The 22,276-nt window shown below is 38.0% G+C and overlaps 1 protein-coding gene across 1 annotated transcript in view; it reads left to right on the top strand.

Moving 5' to 3' along the window:
- Positions 1–22,276, top strand: part of LOC126175792 (DENN domain-containing protein 5B) — a 501,428-nt gene that overhangs the window by 401,776 nt on the left and 77,376 nt on the right. The window contains exons 7-10 of the mRNA XM_049922773.1: positions 9,472–9,817; positions 15,146–15,333; positions 16,005–16,216; positions 21,841–22,053. Of these exons, the coding sequence (XP_049778730.1) occupies positions 9,472–9,817; positions 15,146–15,333; positions 16,005–16,216; positions 21,841–22,053 (959 nt within the window). The remainder of the gene's footprint in view (positions 1–9,471; positions 9,818–15,145; positions 15,334–16,004; positions 16,217–21,840; positions 22,054–22,276) is intronic.

Here is a 22,276-nt window from a genome sequence, read left to right as displayed (position 1 = left end):
GAATGGGTTAATTTTATTTTACAGACTGATATGGTTACAGTTAATCATCATATGCAACAGCGTTTTATTTCCTAATCTAATGCAGAGAGAATGTCATTTGCAAGTTTAGGGTCAAAGAGTTACAGCTCTGTACTTTTGCACAATGAACTCTTAAAACACTGCAGATATTCTTACATTATAACTGGTGGAGCTGACTGGCACTATATTTTTCTTTGATTTCATGTTGCAGAGATCAAACTGCCACCATTATAATACTGAGATCTGTGTCCCCATAATTTATTAGTAATTAAACAGTAAATAACAACTGTATTTTTGCATAATCAAAATGCTGCATGTACTGGAATTTTCAAATTCTCATAGTGGTGTCAATTTTTTGCTGCTGACAATGTAGATTGAGAATTTGAATAGTTGTGTTAGTTACATGACAGTGTTTGTTGTTTTGTGATAAGCAGCAATGTACTGTAGGTAGGATTTAGTATTTACAGATGTTAGTAAATATTTTCTTTGAAAAAATGGTAATCAAGTAAATGTTTAGCTATCACTAACACATTAACAACAGCAGATTTTTTAAAAGTAACAGCGTTCTTTGTAATTTACTAGTTTAAATTGAGCTGGCATAACTATGAAAACAGTAAGCAGTACAGTGATTGTTGTGACAGTATACAACCATACTGAAATGATTTTCTTGTTTTTCATTAATGTATACCTTGACTTGTTCCATATCCCTGAAGGTGTTCCTTCTTATTAGGATCTACAGGACAGAATGGATAGATGGATGAATGAATGTATTAATTAATTAATGATGGGATTGTGGATTAAATAAGCAATCAGGATGTAACAGCTGCTCAAAAGTCCAAGTGATCATGTAATAAACACTTCTAACTTAAAAATTATTAAAATCGAGAAGATAGTTCTAAATATTGTCAGAATTGCTTTTATATTCTACACCTACATCAACATCTACATCTATACTCTGTAAATCACTGTCACATGCATGCCAGAGGGTATGTCCTATTGTACCAGTAATTGGAGTTTGTTCCTGTTCTATTCACTTATGGAGCATGGGAAGAATGATTGTTTGAATGCCTTTGTGTATTCAGTAATTATTGTAATCTTATTCTCTTGATTCCTATGTGAACAATACGTAGGAGATTGTAGTGTATTCCTAGAATCACCATTTAAAGCTGATTCTTGAAACTTTGTTAATCGACTTTCTCAGGATAGTTTACGTCTATCTTCAAGAGTTTTCCATTTCAGTTCCACAGCATCTCTGTGATGCTCTCCCATGGATTAAACAAATCTGTGACCATTCGTGCTGCCCTTCTTGTATACATTCAGTATCCCCTGTTAGTCCTATTTGGCATGGGTCCCACACAGTTAAGCAATATTCTAGAACTGGTTGCCTGATTCCACTTCCCCAATATTCTACCAATAAACCAAAAGTCTACCACCTGCTTTACCCATTGACTGAGCCTATGTGATCATTTCATTTCATATTCCTACAGTGTGTTATACTCTGGAATTTGTATGAGTTGAATTTGTATGAGTTGGCTAGAACCAACAGTAACTCATTGATATTATGGTCATAGGGTACTACGATGGGCATTTGAAAAGTCCATGCAAAAATAAAAACTACTTACGTGTTTGGGGTATACCTGTTTTTATTTTTCAACATAGTCTCCTTTGAGACTTATATACCTCATCCAACGCTGTTCTAATTTGTTGATCCCTTCCAAATAATAGGAATTGTCTAAGTCTGCAAAATAGCTATTAGTTGCTGCAATTACCTCCTCGTTTGAATAAAATCTTTGTTCCGCCAGCCATTTCTTCAAATTAGGGAACAAATAGTAATCTGAGGGAGCCAAGTCTGGAGAATAGGGGGAATGTGAATGGAGTTGGAATCCTATTTACATTAATTTGTGCTGGTGCAGTGTCGTGATGGAAAAGGACTTTTTGCGGTCCAATCGCCAGCGTTTTTCTTGCAGCTCTGTTTTCAAATGGTCCAATAACGATAAATAATATTCACCTGTAATAGTTTTACCCTTTTTGAGATAGTCGATGAGGATTATCCCTTGTGAATCCCAAAAGACATTTGCCATAACGTTTCCAGCCAAAGGAATGGTCTTCGGCTTTTTTGGTGCAAATTCTCCCTTGGTAACCCATTGTTTAGATTGAAGTTTGGTATCAGGAGTATAGTAATGTATCTATGTTTCATCCACAGTGACGAAACGACACTTGAAGTCCTGGGTATTCTTCCTGGACAGCTGCAAACCATCCTTGCAACACTTCACATGGTTCCGTTTTTGGTCAAGCGTGAGCAATCGCAGAACCCATGTTGCCGATAGCTTTCTCATGTCCAAATGTTTATGCAAAATATTATGTACCTGTTCATTCGAGATGCCCACAGCACTAACAATCTCACGCACCTTAACTCTTCTGTCATCCATCACCATATCATAGATTTTATCAATGATTTTTGGAGTTGTAACCTCCACAGGGCATCCAGAATGGTCAGCATCACTTGTGCCCATATGGCCACTTTAAAAATTTTGAAACCATCTATAAACTGTTCTAATTGAAGGTGCAGAATCACCGTCATGTTTATCAAGCTTCTCTTTAGTCTCCTGAGGCGTTTTGCCTTTCATAAACTAATGTTTAATCACCACACGAAATTCCTTTTCATCCATTTTTTGACGATCACTCGACTTCCTTGATTCACATGAATGCCAAACACAAAGAAATACACCTATATGGCTGAAACTTGAAATGCATTCTTTCCAAAGAAGCTACTAACTAAACATGACCTTGATATGCGCCGGTGGTGCCATCTCTCGGACTTCGCACGGACTTTTCAAATGCCCCTCGTGTATCTTTTTTTTCATTTTTTTTGAAGTGCACAATTTTGCATTTCTGAACATTTAAAGCAAGTTGCCAATCTTTACACCACTTTGAAATCTTATCAAGATCTGCTTTCAGATAGTATTTCATTATAGATAACTGCATCATCTGTAAAAAGCCTGATATTACTATTAATATTGTCCGCTAGGTCATTAACGTACAACATGAACAGCAAGGATCCTAACACACTTCCATGGGGTACACCCAAAATTACTTCTACATCTGAAAATGACTGTCCATCCAAGATAATGTGCCATGTCCTCACTACCAAAAAGTCCTTAGATTAGATTACATTAGAGTAGATTCAGTTTTCATTCCATAGACCCAAAAAATGAGATGATTCTCATGGGCGCAGAACATGTCAGAAAGTATAACATAAAAAACAAAACATTGGAATATAATACTTACTACCCTGATTGTTTGTCAGGATATTGTCAAACTACATGAATACAATACAGTAAACCTGAACAGCTAACAAATACAGAATTAATACGTTCTCAGAATGAAACATTGTTATGCACTTTTAATAAATTTATCATACACAAAATACCTAATGTTGACTGTTGTGACAAAGTGCTGTCAAAACTGAAATCTAACAGATATTTTTACTTAAGCTGGCGTAACAGTCTCTGTTAAGATATTCATCTATAGATCAGAAGGCGTTGCCTATCAAAAAGTCTTTCAATCCAGCCGCAAAGTTCACTTGATACCCCATATGACAATAAGCATAAATGTGGTTCTGAGGCAAATGCTGCTTTCTGGAAATCAAGAAATAGTGCATCTACCTGACTGCCTTCATCCAAAGATTTCAGTATGTCATGTGAAAAAAGTGAAAGTTGGGTTTCACGTGATAGGTATTTATGGAACCAGTGATGGTTGGCATTGAGGAGGTCATTCTGTTCAAGATACCTCATTTCGTTTGAGATCAGACTATGTTCTACGATTCTACAGCAAATTGATGTCAAGGATATTGAATGGTAGCTTTGTGGATCACTTGTACTACACTTCTTGTACACGGGTGTGACCCTTGCCTTTTTCCAAGAATTGGGCATGGGTTTTGGCTTGAGGAATCTGTGATAAAGTTAGAAGAGGGGCTAACTCAACTGCAAATTCAGCATAGAATCTGACAGGGATTCCATCGTGGCCTGGAGCTTTGGTCTGTTTTAATGATTTCAACTGTTTCTCAACACTCATAATGACACTAATATTTATTTCATTCATCTTTTCAGCAGTGCAAAGATTAAATTGGGGCAGTTCTCCTGGGTTTTCGTTTATAAAGGAACAGTTGAAATGGAGTTTAGCATTTCAACTTTTGCTCTGGTTCCCTTAAATTCAGTTCCTGTCTCATTTGCTAGGGACTGGATACTAACTTTGATGCCACTAACAGCCTTTACATACAACCAGAATTTCTGTGGGTTCTGTGATAGATCATTTGACAATATTCTGCTACGGTAATCTTTGAATGTATCAACACATTGGTCTCTTGACAGTCAAATGTGTTTCATTCAGCATCTCTCTATCTATGGCCCTAAGCTTTGTTTTACACCTATTGTACTGTGACTATCTACCGGAGTCAGCATCTCTCTATCTATGGCCCTAAGCTTTGTTTTACACCTATTGTACTGTGACTATCTACCATGGAGTTTCCCTCCCATTATGGACTATTCTACTGGATACCTATCTGTGTAGTGTGTGGTCAACTGTTCTTTTAAACTTGAGCCATAGTTCCTCTACTGAGGTTTTCTCTAAAGTTTTTCATTACATCATGAGACAAATCTGGCGGGTGATAGAAGGTTCCATTTATCATTTTTGACTGCCCCTGGTACTGGTTCTTGCCCAAACAATTTCACATGGAGCTTCAGTTTTGATCTCGGCGGAGTTGAGTTTCTTGTCTACTATGACAAATATGCCACCTCCATTTCCCGTTTGCCTGTACTGTCGATATACACTTAAACTTTCCCCGTAAATCTCACCGCTTTCAACTTACGGGTTTAACCACCTTTCTGTACCTAGTATTATGTGAGCTTCACTGCTTTTCATGAGTGCTTCAAACTCTGGCACTTTGTTTCAAATGCTTTGGCAGTTTACCGTCAGGATTTTAATACTCTCTGCTGTGGGAGGTATTTCTTTTGATCTTACACTGATACTTCTGGGTTTCCTACAGCTATAGTTCTCTGGATTGGATGGAGAGTCGGCACACAGTCAACTACCTGAGTAGCACCCTCTGTTGTGTAGTGCACAAGTCCAGGAAGTCACAGCCTAGCATGTCACAGAACCTTCAAAATCTCTGGTTCAGTCCTTCAACTCATCAGAACCAAAGGGCCATGATCAGTTCCGGGTACCATGCTGCAAATTGCGAACTTTGTTGAAACACCATGCACAAGGCTGGTCTTCTCAACCTTCTTTGCCAGTCACTGGAATGAACCAAGTATGACCTCGGAGCCCAGATGACAGGCATAATTTGTTCCAATGTGTGCCACAATCTGTAGTTGGTTGCACTCTGTTCCCTCAGTGGCTGCTACAATAGTCTCTTCAGCATGTTGAATGAAGCCCACCAGGCATACACCCTGAGTGCACCTGGAGTCCTTTCCTGTCCCTTGCTGCCATTTCCCTAAGGGGTATCTGCCAATGAGTAATAGATGCCTACTTTTTTGCACTTGTCTCCTCTTGACACTGGACAAAACAGGTTTCCTCAAAACAGGTGACGTGAGTCCCACTGTCTCAGTTTCTGTTTCATTGAGAGAGAGCACCTCAAACTTGTTGCTTAGAGGGACTGGCACAATACCCTGAGTCCTCCCTGGTCCCAATTCACCCAATACAGGACACCTAGTTTTACCATGGACACATCACATGCAATCAAGTGGACAAGTATTGCCAGATCCTGTACCTTCTGCAGAGGAGACAGGATCCGCAGAGAGGATAGTACTTGAGGCACATGACTCTTGGGAGCTCTTCCAGCACATCGACTCGCAGCAGCTGCCTATCATTTGTCAGTAGTTAGGGCGATTTCCAGCTGCTTACAAAAGTTCACCAATTCATGCTGTGTTTAAGAACAGTGTTCACAGTGGGGCTGCATTTTGGCTGGTGCAATGTATTATAAGGCAGTGAAAAAATAACTTTAAATTAAGCCCACTGATAATCTTTTAATCTGTTGAGTTAAGAAGTTGCTGATTTCCTATAAGAACTGAAGCAAATATACAAAATGAGATTTCTATTAATATGACACAAAAACTTGTGGTAAAAATTATAATTTTCTAAAATGTTTTGAGATTAATTGTAATTGTTTGCAAACTCAGATGCAGAGTTATTTACAGTATATGCAGATAATATATAGTGCTACTTCTCTATAAGGGAAAACTGGATGTAACACAATATGTTGGTTAGAATATCTGATGCAGTAACGAAGTCACAAATGTCGCATTACTAAAATTGCTTGTGGATTATGCAAGACAATGGTAGCTTCTGGAAATTCCCAAAAATGCATGTTTGCTTGTGTTGATATACAATTTAATTCTGGGATGATATACTCTTGGCAAAACTGTGAACCAGAAACGCTGATCTGCTACAAAAAAATTATGTATCCAAAACACATGTACCGGTAACTTACGAAAATATAGTTTTGTAAGTGTCTGAAAATTCTCAAAATAACCAACTTCTCACATAATTGTACAATGAAATTAATGAATGATGTTTTGAATGAGGAAAGGCCTACTGCTCTCAAAAAATTTAAAAGAGCACAGCTAAGTTTAAGCCTATAACTGACAATAACAGTACGAGTTTATTGCAGCACTTAGCAATTTTTGAAATTTCACAATATATCTCCGTACAAATTGGCATTGATAAAATCAAGGAAAAATTATGCAGAAGTGACATGATAAGTAAAATAAGTGAAACTAGAACTTCAGATTGCCACTGGTTCTTGTGCACGCGGTCTCACATGAAGGAAAATGTATGTATTGCATAGATTTTTCACTTAGCTGATACTGTGCACACTTCTACACTGGCGTACTGAAGAAGAACACTGCAGCATGAGTTTATCTTGGTGAAAATTGCTAAAATGCATTAAAGCTCATAGACTATTAGTGGACAGCTCAAACATTTATGTAACACTTAAGTTTGTGAATAGTGCTGTCCTTATGTCAATTCTTCTCTGTAGTTGATCCCAAAGCCTGTTTAGGGTAAAATCAAAGTTAATTTCAACACATTTATGGTATATCATGTCGGGGATCTGTATCTTCATACTGAGGAGGGAGTACATATGGGCACTGTTGTTTCTGATTGTCAATTGTCTCTTGTTCTTTTGATTCTTACACATACATTGATGTCATTGTAACTAGTTTCCTATATAGATCATTTTTAATGTTTTACTCCTACTGTGTATAAAGAAATTATTGCAGAAGTTTACAATATACACAACACTGTTACAGTACATCTCTGTTATGCTAAAAATGAAAACATGAGATACTTTGAAACAAACAGAACTTTGTATGGTGTCTTATGTAAATCATTAACGTGTTTTGATTTAAGTATAACAAATAGTATTTTCTGTCAGATAGTGTCCTCTGTCACTGGAGAATGCTCTGCACCTTTTTTCACTTAATGTGTTATACCAGGTGGTATAATTAAAGTGCGGCTACTTGCAGAGGTTCAGTGCAGGCTGTAATTATTATATGGCAGTGGAACTTGATAAAGATGGTAATACCTTAATGTGGAACTTATATATGCTGGGGAAAAAAAATAGTTACAATTTTCACTGCCAAGTGGGAATCTGGCATTGTGCATTGTATGACATCCATTCTGTCATTTTACTAGCTGTAACATGAGTGCACTGTATGACAATCAAGAAGAGAGACTATGAGCAGTTACTTAAACTGTTTTATGTGGATAGCAACAGTTAAAGTATCACCAAAAGGTCTGAGGACAGGCCCGAAAGTGATAATAAAATTCGAAAATATGGATGAGCTTGGTATGACACCTGGAAGGAGAAGGCATCCTGGCCTCGTGGAAGTTACTGATGAGCTTGCTGTTGCTGTAAGTGACCATGCAGTGCATGCCACAGGTAGTGGTAGTGCAGTGTCACGAGAGTAGTCCATCCCGTGGTCAACAGTACGGGAAGCTTTGCGGTATATTTTACATTGGTACTGTACAAGAGCCAGACGGTGCAGCAGCTGAAACCTCATCATTCACGGCAATTTTGTAAATTTCCTTTTCTGTTTCTAGCATGGATGGGCAATATTCTGCAGAAGGACAACACACATTTTACACTGCAGGTTGTAGTGAATACACAGAACTGTCGATTCGCGAGCACTTTTATTCTCACTTCGTTCTTCTTTGGGGAGAATATACTGATAGGGCCTGTCAGGTGTACTGTGATGTCTGCATGTTTTTGACACCTCCTTTTATAGCATGTTATACCTGCTTTGGAAGAGTGCAACTGTTTGGAAACCCCTGTTTTCGTGCAAGATAGGGGGCAAAACCTCATGTCACTCACACAGTGAAGAACCTGCCTAATGCAACCTTCCACGAACAAGTTGATCTGCAGAGGTTTTCCAGATATGTGGTCTGCAAGATCACCTGATCTGAATCCATGTGGTCTGCAAGATCACCTGATCTGAATCCATGTGGCTCTGGGATATCTAAAAGAACGTGTTTAACAGGGACTTACTGAGTCTGCCAGTATACAGGAACACATTGCTCAAATTCCACCGGAACAGCTGCAAGCAAATGTTGATAACATCATTTTGTGGATGCAGTATCTTATCGACTTCTCTGATGCTGAAGTTGAACATATTGAACAAATTTTATAAGCAGTGATTAATAATAAAGTCAACATTATGCCTTTCTTACTTATTTGACCTTCTCTGTGCATGCCTCTTTCCTAATCCATTCATATGGAAACATTATACATCCTTCTATGATTCACAGCATCAGACCTGCATCTGGTGGCCAAAATTGGAATTAATGTGTTTTCCAGGATAAATTAGGTCTCATTAACGCATTAGCATATCTACAAAGTTACACTGGCATACGATAATTACAGCCTACACTGAACCTCTGTGAACAACTGCACTTTAATTATAATCACCCGGTGGCTTGCTGTAATCCAAAGATATATGAAGGTAGTCACAACAGAGTGCCTCTGATGTACTACAATACTTTATGTTATAATATAAGACAGTTGAATAAAGATTACACACTGAGGATGACAAAACTTCATCAAAACATTTTGACGTATAATTAAAAGGAACCATTCATGTGTTTTGTAGGGGCGAAGCACTAGCAATGTAGTTTTGTTTGTACAAATGATCATCAAATGTGTATAATTGATGATTGATGCACTGAGATGAGAAGGAAGAGTGTGGTTAAGTTTTTTTTTGAGGAAGCCTATGCAATCTGAATATGTGATAGTAATTGTTGCTGTTATATGTAACAGAATACAATTATTATTTTGACTGCTTTAACAACAGTTTTTGTGCTTAGTAGTGGAAGTTTGATTTTGTAAATGTTTCTGATTAGATGAGAAACATCTGAAATTACACATATTATTTGCTTAATGTAATGTGGATGTTGCAGCAACAGGGCAATCTATGCTTTGTCGATATTGATCAGAGGAAAGTGCAGCTGCCTGAGGAACTTCCTAGCTTTCCACAAAGGCAAGAGTTTATAGTGGAATTAGTGGAAGTGCTGAAACAATTCAGAGTGTCAGCAGGGACATTAGATTTAGCCAATGTGTCTGGTGGTCAGGGTGATATCATGACATCAAGCTGCATCCTTCCATCTCAGTCACAAATCCAGCCACGCCGCAAGCACTCTTGGTCTCACGATTCAGATTCTGGTGTATCTGATGGGTCACACTCGTCATCAGGTTCACCTCAGTCTGATGCGCTCCAGAGAATTGTTGCAATTGTACGGAGCAAAGGTACAACTTAGCATCTCAACTTGCATATCTCTTATTTTAATTTATTTTTGACTCATCTATGTTTACTTTAGTAATTTTATTGAATCAGTATTTTACAACTCATTTCCAGTACGTGTTTTATCATAGTACTTGTGTATGTTTTGATTATTTAGTATTGTGTTTAACATAGTCAACTCCTGTGGTTGAGCTGTCAACATGACTGGCTACCTTGAAGTACCACACAGAAGCCCCTTGTTCAGTCTTTGATATTGCCCATGATTTATCCTTGGTGGGGCAGACAGAACCAGGTCAGCTCAGTGTCGTCACACGATTGAGAAACTTTAGATGCTGATATTAACGGATTGAAGAGTGGTAGACACCACATACCTCTCTAATTATGCCACCTAATTAACCATTACACAGAGCGTGTGGCACTATTTAGTCAACTTGGCACTATCATATGAAGACCATTGTTTCATAGAGTTCACTATTTATGGTCAGTGCACTAACCAACTTGTGTTACAGAATACAATTATTAAAACAAAGAATTATACTTTAGAGAGTAAATACGTATGTACAACATAGTGCTATCCCTGCTTATGATCTGACAAATACCGATTACTTCAGGTGATGCTGAAGGAAATAAATTAAAAGCATTCCTGATCATTATTTTCTACCATCATTTCATCCCAGTAACATAGAGATTCTACTATTATAGTGTCACAAAAAAGGATGGAGAGATGGGTAGAGGTGGGGAACCAGACGAAGAAAGTCCACCAAATAGCTTATACAGTTGCTCAGCATGTGGGAACTCCAGTCTGGATTATTTGTGGCTATTGCTGCAACTTTGATTGATTAAAGAAATCTAAACTTTTACTTCTGCAAGTGGGTATTGTAATTTTTAGTTACATGTGTTCTATGACAACTGGCATCTGGGTTGGCTTCATAACAACAGCAGAATGATCATCAACTTCTGCTGTAGGGTCATGAAATACCATTCACAACTTGATAGGCTGACTGTCGCTAGGTCTGTGCAACCAGTATGTCATAACTGATTTTTAATGAGAATGCTTGTAGCTGGGATGAATTGTAAGCATGAAGATATGACAATTTAACCCACCTCCATAACCATAGGTTTCAAATGGGACATAAACAGGTCTGTCTTTTCTGCTAGGGCAGAATTTCCAGTATCTCTTGAACATTTTAAAATAAGATTTGCTTTGTCTCAATACCTTTCCTAATTTAAAGATTTATTTTACTTAGAATTTTCAGGAAAAAGTGTGACCTAAAAATACAATTAAAATAAAATTTTTCTGTGTGTCAGTAGTCATCATGTGTTGTTGTTAGTCCAAACATAATGTTTAATGAAAATCAATATTTAATTACAGTGATGTTTGGTTTTGTTAAATGAATTATGCAGAGGAGTTCAAAATATCTTGAATGATATCAGTTTGCCACACTGGCTGTTATTGTTAGGATTAAACCAGCATTTTATATTATTCATCACTGTATAGTTTCAGCTGTGAATGAACAATTAAACCCATATTTGGGTTACAGGAAGTGCACTTGTGTACATAACACAATATTAGAAGCAGAGCATGGTTGGCTGGACTTTAAGAGTCATAGATGTGGCATTAACCGTTGTGAGAACCTTAGTTATGCAGAATAGTTTCATATAAGTGCAACTAATTTCAGTTTCAGGGAGAGCATAAGGGAACAATTGACAGGAATGGGGGAAAGAAATACAGTAGAAGAAGAATGGGTAGCTTTGAGGGATGAAATAGTGAAGGCAGCAGAGGATCAAATAGGTAAAAAGAGGGCTAGAAGAAACCCTTGGGTAACGGAAGAAATATTGAATTTAATTGATGAAAGGAGAAAGTATAAAAATGCAGTAAATGAAGCAGGCAAAAAGGAATACAAACGTCTCAAAAATTATATCAACAGGAAGTGCAAAATGGCTATGCAGGAATGGCTAGAGGACAAATGTAAGGATGTAGAGGTGTATTTCACTAGGGGTAAGATAGATACTGCCTACAGGAAAATTAAAGAGACCTTTGGAGAAAGGAGAACCACTTGCATGAATATCAAGAGCTTTGATGGAAACCCAGTTCTAAGCAAAGAAGGGAAAGCAGAAAGGTGGAAGGAGTATATAGAGGGCCTATACAAGGGCGATGTACTTGAGGACAATATTATGGAAATGGAAGAGGATGTAGATAAAGATGAAATGGAAGATACAATACTGCGTGAAGAGTTTGACAGAGCACTGAAAGACCTGAGTCGAAACAAGACCCCGGGAATAGACATCATTCCATTAGAACTACTGACGGCCTTGGGAGAGCCAGTCCTGATAAAACTCTACCATCTGGTGAGCAAGATGTATGAGAGACGCGAAATACCCTCAGACTTCAAGAAGAGTATAGTAATCCCAATCCCAAAGAAAGCAGGTGTTGACAGATGTGAAAATTACCGAACTATCAGTTTAATAAGTCACAGCTGCAAAATACTAATGCGAATTCTTTACAGACGAATGGAAAAACTGATAGAAGCCGACCTCGGGGAAGATCAGTTTGGATTCCATAGAAATGTTGGAACACGTGAGGCAATACTGACCCTACGACTTATCTTAGAAGAAAGATTAAGGAAAGGCAAACCTACGTTTCTAGCATTTGTAGACTTAGAGAAAGCTTTTGACAATGTTGATTGGAATACTCTCTTTCAAATTCTAAAGGTGGCAGGGGTAAAATACAGAGAGCGAAAGGCTATTTACAATTTGTACAGAAACCAGATGGCAGTTATAAGAGTAGAGGGGCATGAAAGGGAAGCAGTGGTTGGGAATGGAATGAGACAGGGTTGTAGCCTATCCCCGATGTTATTCAATCTGTATATGGAGCAAGCAATAAAGGAAACGAAAGAAAAGTTTGGAGTAGGTATTAAAATCCAAGGAGAAGAAATAGAAACTTTGAGGTTCTCCGATGACATTGTAATTCTGTCAGAGACAGCAAAGGACTTGGAAGAGCAGTTGAACGGAATGGACAGTGTCTTGAAAGGAGGATATAAGATGAACATCAACAAAAGCAAAACGAGGATAATGGAATGTAGTCGAATTAAGTCGGGTGATGCTGAGGGAATTAGATTAGGAAATGAGACACTTAAAGTAGTAAAGGAGTTTTGCTATTTGGGGAGCAAAATAACTGATGATGGTCGAAGTAGAGAGGATATAAAATGTAGACTGGCAATGGCAAGGAAAGCGTTTCTGAAGAACAACAATTTGTTAACATCGAGTATAGATTTAAATGTCAGGAAGTCATTTCTGAAAGTATTTGTATGGAGTGTAGCAATGTATGGAAATGAAACGTGGACGATAAATAGCTTAGACAAGAAGAGAATAGAAGCTTTCGAAATGTGGTGCTACAGAAGAATGCTGAAGATTAGATGGGTTGATCACATAACTAATGAGGAGGTATTGAATAGAATTGGGGAGAAGAGGAGCTTGTGGCACAACTTGACTAGATGAAGGGATTGGTTGGTAGGACATGTCTCAGGACTGAAGACCACAACAACAACAAACAAGTGCAACTACTTTTTTTGTTGCACTTGGTGTCATGTCTATGGCTTGAAAAGTCCTGCCAGCCACACTCTGCTTCTAAAATGTCATAGATAGATACATTGACTATTAGCCAAGTATGTGTGTTTATCAAGATGTATTTTACACTTGAGAAAGGCAACATAGCAAAACTTACATAGTAGTGAACTATATAAAATAAAACAATTGATTCATCCTAACAATAACAGCCAATGTGTCAAACTGATGTCATTCCAGAAATTTTTCATCGCTATGACCCCACTGCTATTAAAATGTTACAGTTCAAATATAATGATTAAAATTGATTGTAAGTATTTAATCATAGTGATAACATTGGTAAGAATGATACATTAATAAGAATTGCAGAGAATGTATAGATAAAAAAAGAGCTCAGTTTTTAAATGTGTTTTATAGGTGTTTCATATCGCTCTTCTTGGACACATGGGCTACATCTGAGCAATACTCCATTTCATGCCATACAATCTGAAGCATATGTAGAGTCCTCAACATGAGTGCATTAGTAATGTTTTTTCTGAATTCTGAAATTGTTTTTTTGGCAAAGGAGGCACAAATACACAAAATCTTTGACATAACGCCATAAAAAGAAATAAGGAGTCTGGATATGTAGGTGATATAAAAGAGCAGAGCCCAGTATTGTCATGTCCAATAGATTGATCGAGCAGTTTAGAAGATACAGATTTGAAAATTTGCTCCATCTTGCTGATAGAGGTAATCTGTGGAATCCATATTAAGATGAGACTCAGCTATTGCTCAAGCAGGTGCAACTATACATGTGTTGAAACACTTACCTCACTGAAGAAAAATGGAACATACAATTTTTGTGCGAACATTGCATAGAACACACTAACATTTGGTGAGTCACATTGATATTCAACTACACACAAAGGCTTCTCTGTACCCCATAATTGAATGTTGGGCCAGTTGAGCTTGCCGTTTATGTGGAAGTTACCTCATTGTTGAAAATAAGATATTCAGTAAATGTTGTTTCCTTCATAGCTTCCAGCATTGCTTTGGACTAATTCGCGTATTTCATTTACTCTACCTGTTTCAGTTCCTCTAAAATGTGAAGCAACTACAGTTTCATTTTCAGCTTCATTCTGGACAGAACTCAAACTATTGTTTGTTGTATTTGTAGCTTCCTTCTGGCTTTTTACATAGACTTCTATCAACTATGGTTAAATGAAAGGCAAATTTGTTCATTTTTGTTGTGGTACATGAGGAGACAGTATTTTTCTTTTGCACAAACATCCTATTTCTTTGAATTGCTGATCCCATCTGCAGATGTTGTTGGTATTTGGAGCTCCTTGATTATATTGTTCACAAAACCTCTTCATTGTGATGCTGAAATGCAAATGATTAAATTCTAACATGCATAATGCCTTTTGCAGGGGATCTGCCATATTCATTTATAACATGGAACTTTCTCATAAGTGCCACTGTGCATGCATGGGCTTCAGATTCACTGCGCTTGCACAATGATCGAAGTTTGGAACTTCCTTGTACATTCTCTGTGATTATTATTGATTTGCTGCTACGCTTTAAATGGTTATGTCTGTTTGTAATTGCCATATTAATTTTGAATTGCTCCGTATTTATCAAGATGAATACATGTAGCTGTGATTGTGTGTTGTGGTGGTGATAAATTTAAACTGTATTATGTTCATCTCTGTATGTTCTATCTTATAGAAGATACATATATAGAATGTCCCAATGGATTCATTGGATGTTGTTCAATAATTCTCCAGGTGTGGGAGTGGATGATATTGTTGATGGAAACCTTAATAATGACTGCCGTGATCCAGATTATGAACTAAATGAACATCAGCAGTACGTTGAAGACTTGCGGTTTAACAATGCAGTCAGAGAAATTTTTCTGAATCGCTTTGTAAACATTTTTTCGGCATATGAACATTTTGTTATTCCACCAAACCAGGTAAGTATTGTTGAAGAAAACAATTTTGAATTTTATGTCTGTGAATGTTGATAGTGAGCAAAAGATACAATCCTCATTGAGGAAATATTTTAAATAAAGTACTGCCCAGATCACAAATTTTCAGTATTTCTCAGCAGATCCAATTTAAACATTTTTATGCGAAAAAATGATAAGCTTGTATATGTAAATTTTTATAACAGTTTCATTTGAACAATCCTTTATTTATTTAGCCATTTGACGTATTTCATTTCACACAAGATGTATGATTATGTTTAGGCCTTAACATTTTAATTATGCAGTAATTGTCTGTAACTTAATGCATTTATAGCTCATAGTACAGTGTCACACATTTATGATATTGCACAGTGTATTCAGTCCTTTTTCATAGTGTGAATATTTCTCTTGCATTCAAATTTACATACACACATGTACATTGTTTTTTTGAATTGAATGATGACAACTTCTTATCACATTTTTGTGTTTTTCTTGCAATAATCACTGAATTCATTTACACAAAAGAATGGATTTTTCTCCAGTATTTCTCTGAGGGTACACTTAAAGGCATTAATGTTCTTTATTTTGCTGATACTGTTTGGAAGGCAATTGAATAGATACTTCCTCATGTATTTTACACTTATATGTACTTGAAAAACTGACATTAATTGTTGCAGGATAAGGAGCAGTGGTTAAGTGACAGGGATTCCATGCAAAACTTTGACAAAGCTACTTTCCTGGTTGATCAGCCTGAACAACATTTGCCCTTTCTTTCACGTTTCATAGAAAGCCAGATGTTTGCTACGTTAATTGACAACAAGATCATGACCACTTGGAGTGAAGTGGACACCAATCTTAGAGTATTTGATAGACGAATAAGGCTTCTCAGGTATGCTTCTTCTCATGCAGGTGAAATTTTGTAGCATGGCTGAATGTTAGATTTTAAATTATTTAAAAGAGCATATTATCCTAAAAAATTAAAATAAAAAATCTGTGTGGTATTACATCGCAGATTTTGAAAACTGTTTTTTATTATGAAGTGAGGAGGAAAGAAATTGGTGCTAGAAGTGCACTGTATGTAAGATAAAAGAACAATAAGTGTAGAAAAAGCTGCATGTTTATGTTTGGTATGGTAGGATGGTAGGAGGTTTAGTAAATCACATGCTGCCTAGAAATATAGTTGCAAAAACAGAACACCATTTTATTACTATTTGCAGCCTTTCTCCTAAGTCATTACATGTGCACATGACAGTTTCCGGTAGCATGGAGTGTTTTCACCGCTGAAAGATATTCACGTTCCTGAATACTTCATTACAAAACTAGTTTCCTTGACTAGCAAAAATTTTAATGTGTAGAATTAAAATGGAGTGCCACAGATTTGTATTCAGAAGGAGTGGGTGTGAAATCACTGCATTGCCTCCCAGATTTAGATTTGCTATGGTTTTCCATAACCACTTTAGACCACTGCCAAAATAGTTTCTTGCTCAAAGCCTCTGCCATCTTTTCTTGCTGAACAAGTGTTCTGTTTGTAATCACTTCAAAATCAGGTTTTTAGATTAGATTAGATTAATACTAGTTCCATGGATCATGAATACGATATTTCGTAATTATGTGGAACGAGTCAAATTGTAACAACTTCCTTGCAATCAGAAGCAGAAGATTTTAAAGTAATAAATAAAAATTTCTTCAAATGTATGTTGTTTATGGGATGTTGCGACAGATCACTCTTTAGCAAAATTAGGTGGGAACACACGGTCCAAGGGAGCAGTTGACCTTGTACATGAGTTGCCAGTAATTGTAGTAGACGACATCACTGCAGTGTTGTTGCTGCAATTGGGAGATGCAAATATACTAGACATGGCCTACATCTGAATAAGAAGTGGAAAGCTAGGTTGGCTGAGCTTCAAGACCCCTGTGATTACTAATGGCAGGGAGGTACCTTTTTTAGGTTAGAATCAAGGGTTCAGGTGCTTTGTTCTGAAAGAAGTCAAAATAACAGAAGAGCCCCACAAAAATGCCTATGATGCACAGAAAAGTGAAGTTCCTTATTTCATCAAAGTATTAGAGTATTGAGTAATAAGGCAGAAGAATTTTTGTCTGTTTGGAAAATGCAGAGAACTCTGAGAAGGTAGACATCCTGTGCCTATCTGAGCACCACATAAGCACAGTCTTAGATAAGTTACATATAACAGATTATGCTCTAGCATCTTATTCATGCAAAGTTGATATGGGAAAAGGAAGAGTTGTTACATATACTATATCTAAACAGAAAAGAAGTTCAGAAACATTGAGACAAGTAGATTTTATAGTGATCGGTAAACAAAAGTGTGTGCTTGTGAATGAACACTGAAAAATAGTTCACTTTTAATTGTAACTGTATATCGATTCCCACTGTAAAATTTTGAGTTGTTCATGAGGAATATGGATTCCTTACCATGCTTGATTCCTTACTATGCTTTCTGTGAGAAAGCAGCAAGTAGTTAGTAGTCTTGGTGACTCCAGTGTAGATCTTCTAAAGGATTCTGATTGGAGAAATGATCTGGAAAATTTATTTGGACCCTACAGTTTGATGAAGGTAATTAACTTTTCCAACATGTGTGGATAAAGACAATACGACCATAATTAATAATGTTGCCTTTGGTGAAGCTCAAAGCAGGAAAATAACTGTTTGTCAGGTGTCAAATGCTCTCTCTGTGATCATGATGCATAGTTAGTTAGGATAGTGCCTGAGGGATGGATATTCCTCAGTCGAAACCAGTTAGAATAATTAATTATCCCTGGACAGACGTTTTTAAAAATAGCTTACAAAAGATGACCTGGAATGAAATTTATAGTGAACCAAATGCTGACATATAATTTAATCTGCTCCATGATAAATTTGTATAATTATTTGAAAATAGCTTTTCACATAGGCTAATCAAAAAGGACATCAGACAATCATATAAAAACCACAGATCACTATCTTGTGAATGGAAAAGGGAACTGTATCTGTTGGCAACAACAATTAAGAAATCCTGCAGTAGTTGGACACTACAAGAACTACTCAAAATAACTAATAAAGTTTATTAAAAAAACAAGGAACATGCACATAATGTGAGAAATCAGTAATTCTGACAACAGAAATAAGGCTGTAGGGAATCTACTGAAATAAGAGGCAGGACAACCAGCCACAGACAGCATAACATCAGTGTCGAACTGAATGGAAGGCACACTGGACTCGCATTCGGGAGGACGACGGTTCAATCCCGTCTCCAACCATCCTGATTTAGGTTTTCTGTGATTTCCCTAAATCGTTTCAGGCAAATGCCGGGATGGTTCCTTTGAAAGGGCACGGCTGATTTCCTTCCCGATCCTTCCCTAACCCGAGCTCGCGCTCTGTCTCTAACGACCTCGTTGTCGACGGTTTATAAATATAGTAGTACGTATAGGGACAAACAATTAATAGAGAAAAATCACGGGAGTTCGGTGAAAAAGCAACTCTCATAAAATTCAGACATATGAATGTATCATCAACTTTTCCTTCTTTATTAAGAAACTTATATATTCTCTCAAAAATCAAAGCGGATCTGGATTTGATGGTGTTTCCAATAGGGAATTAAAGATCTGTTCTCGTATAATAAGCCCTGTCTTATATGTAATGCATCAGTAACTCAAGGCATTTTTCCAAAGACTAAAATATGCCATTGTTAAACCCTCTTTAAGAAAGGTGGTAGGAGAGATGTGAATAAATACTAAACTGTTTCACTACTGATTTCATTTTCCAAAATTTGTGTGAAGGTGATGTATTTGAGAATAGTACGATACATGAGCAATGATAAATCTTCAGCAAATCACAGTTTGGATTTCGAAGAGTTGCTCTACTGCGAATGCTATTTACATGTTTGCTCAGCGTGATTGTGTAAATCACACAGTTTATCTTCTAAGTAAACTGAAGTTTTATGGGATTGATGGTATAGCCAGCCAATGGATAATCTCATATTTGGCTAGATATGACATGCAGAAATTCGTACTTCATAATTCAACCAGTATAATCCATGGCCACTATTGTAACTGAGGGAATCATTTATGGGGTTCTCCAAGACTCAGTCATATATGTAAATGATCTTCCATGTAAAATACAACAAGCAATATTAGTTCTTTTTGTAGATGACAAAAGTATTGTAACCAGTCCAAGCATACATACAGCAACAGAAGAACTGGTAAACAGGATCCTTAAAAGTATCATTGACTAATTTTCTGCGAGTGGTCTCACCCTCAATTTTAAAATGACACAACATATTTAGCTCTGCAAATGTAGTGGTACCACAGCAGTGATAAAGTATGACACATGGTGGAGAGATAGTAAATAGGGTTGAAACTTTGAAATTGAACACTACCTTTCCCAGCACCCGACGGATTCTAAACCAACAGCCTCCTTCCTAGTCGCCATGACCAACTATATCCTCACCCACAATTGCTTCTCCTTTGAAGACATTACCTACAAACAAATCCAGGGTACAACTATGGGCACCTGCATGGCACGATCCTGTGCCAACCTATTCATCTGACATGTAGAGGCATCCTTCCTAAACACTTATAATTCTAAACCCCTCATCTGGTTCAGATGCATTGATGACATCTTTGCGATCTGGAGCATGGGTGAGGACATCCTATCCACATTCCTCCATAACCTCTACAACTTCTCTCCCATTTGCTTCATCTGGTCATACTCAACCCAATGAGCCAGCTTCTTAGATGTTGACCTCCACCTCAAAGATGGCTACATCAGTACCTCCGTCCATATCAAACCTACTAACCACCGGCAATACCTCCACTTTGACGGCAGCCACCCATTCCGTACCAAGAAGTCCCTTCAATACAGCCTAGCACCATCCGTGATTATAACATCTGCAGTAATGAGCGGTCCCTCTCAAAATATACCGAGGGCCTCACTGAGGCCTTCACAAACTGTAATTATCATTCCAACCTTGTACAAAAACAAATCTCCCGTGCCTTATCTTTCCAGACTCCCACCACCTTCCAAAGTCCCACTGTCCGGCCACAGAAGAGCATTCCCCTCGTAACTCAGTAACACCCAGGACAGGAGCAACTGAATTACATTCTCCACCAGGGTTTCGACTACCTCTCATTGTGCTCTGAAATCAGAAGTGTCCTGCCCACTATCCTTCCCACCCCTCCCACAGTGGTATTCCGCCATCCATTGAACCTACACAATATACTCGTGCACCCCTACACAACCCTTGTTTCCAACTCCTTACCTCATGACTCATACCCCTGTAATAGACCTAGAAGCAAGACCTGTCCCAGACATCCTCCCACCATCACCTACTCCAGTCCAGTCCAGTCACAAACATCACATATCCCATCAAAGGCAGGGCTACCTGTGAAACGAGTCATGTGATCTACGAGCTAAGTTGCAACCATTGTGCGGCATTCTATGTGGGCATGACAATCAACAAGCTGTCTGTCCGTATGAGTGGCCGCTGACAAACTGTGGCCAAGAAGACAAGTGGACCACCCTTTTGCTGAACATGCTGCCAAATATGACATCCTTAATTTCAATGACTGCTTCACAGCCTGTGTCCCATATGAATCCTTCCCACCAACACCAGTTTTTTTGAAATGTGCAGGTGGGAACTTTCTTTGCAATATATCCCACGTTCCCATAACCCTCCTGGTCTCAACCTTCAGTAGCCATTGTCCTCTCCCATTCAGCCCCTTCTCTTTTCCCATTCCAGTACTACACAGCCCTCATTCCACCATCGTACACAGTCTTTTTACTTCTCTCCTTTTCTGCTACCCCCTGCACCCCCCCCCCACCCTCCCTGCTGCCCTCTGTCTAACATCTTGACTACACATAGCTGCTGTACCCGTCTCCATCTCATCCCTGCCCACTCCCCAGCAGCACGTCACTGTCCTATCCCTCCTCCCCCCCAGCCCAGCCTCCTCCATACCCCCATCGAGTCACCAATCCCATCATGCACTGGTGCTGCTGCTCGCAGTTGCTTGAGATGGCAGTTGTGTGTGTGTGAGCTGCATTTGCCTGAGTGTGTATGTGTGTGTCTGCCATTTGTTTCTGACAGAGGCCTTCCTGGCTGAAAGCTCGATTTGCGACAATCTTTTTATTGTGCCTAACTGCAACTCAGCATCTCTCCTATATGGTGAGTGGCAACTTTCCTTTTCATAGTATTGTTACATTCCATCCTGGATATTCCATTGTTTGAAAAATAAAAATTAAATTAATACAGTAACTAAAACTGTTAAAATAGTGTGAGGAGTGTACTCAATTCTTTCTTGTTGAACTATATTGTGTGCTATTTAATTTCTTTGGTCACATGGTTCACATCACATAGTAACAAATAGTAAAATGAAAGCAAATGAGTTACCAAAGTCAATGTCTCTGCCTATCAGATGATATGTTGTGATTCATTCAGTTCATCCGAAAATAATGTGAATTACATGTGTGCTGTGTTGTTTAGGTGAAAAGAAAACTAGCATGTCTTTCTTTATCAGGAAAAGGTTTGGAGAAGGTTTTGTGAGAACACCAGACTATGAGCACTGCACTACGATACAGGACTCGCAACTACTTCTAGAGAAGCGCCTAGCAAATGTTGATGTAGTGGTCTCTCCACCCCAGGAAATTGTAACTTCGCGTGTGACTCCGAGCAGAAATACTGGTGGTTTTCCACTCTTGGATGCTTCGGTCCTCAAAGAGCCACCTCACAGGTTTGTATATTTATAGGTATACATTATTGGGCATTATGCTTCTCTGTAGTACTGAAATTGTATCTTTGCTACTGATGTTGATACTGGGTATAATAGTTGATTGAAAATAGATTTTTTTGTTACACTTCTACAATAAAAGAAAATGGTTTCCTCAATTATGGACTCCATGTGACCTGCCTGGATAGTCACACATGTCAAAGCACCACTTCTGGGATGGGGAGAT

The sequence above is a fragment of the Schistocerca cancellata genome, chromosome 3, assembly GCF_023864275.1.
Source record: "Schistocerca cancellata isolate TAMUIC-IGC-003103 chromosome 3, iqSchCanc2.1, whole genome shotgun sequence".
Lineage (NCBI taxonomy): Eukaryota > Metazoa > Arthropoda > Insecta > Orthoptera > Acrididae > Schistocerca > Schistocerca cancellata.
Note: the sequence above shows the minus strand (reverse complement) of the source record. Positions and strands in the feature narration are given on the sequence as shown.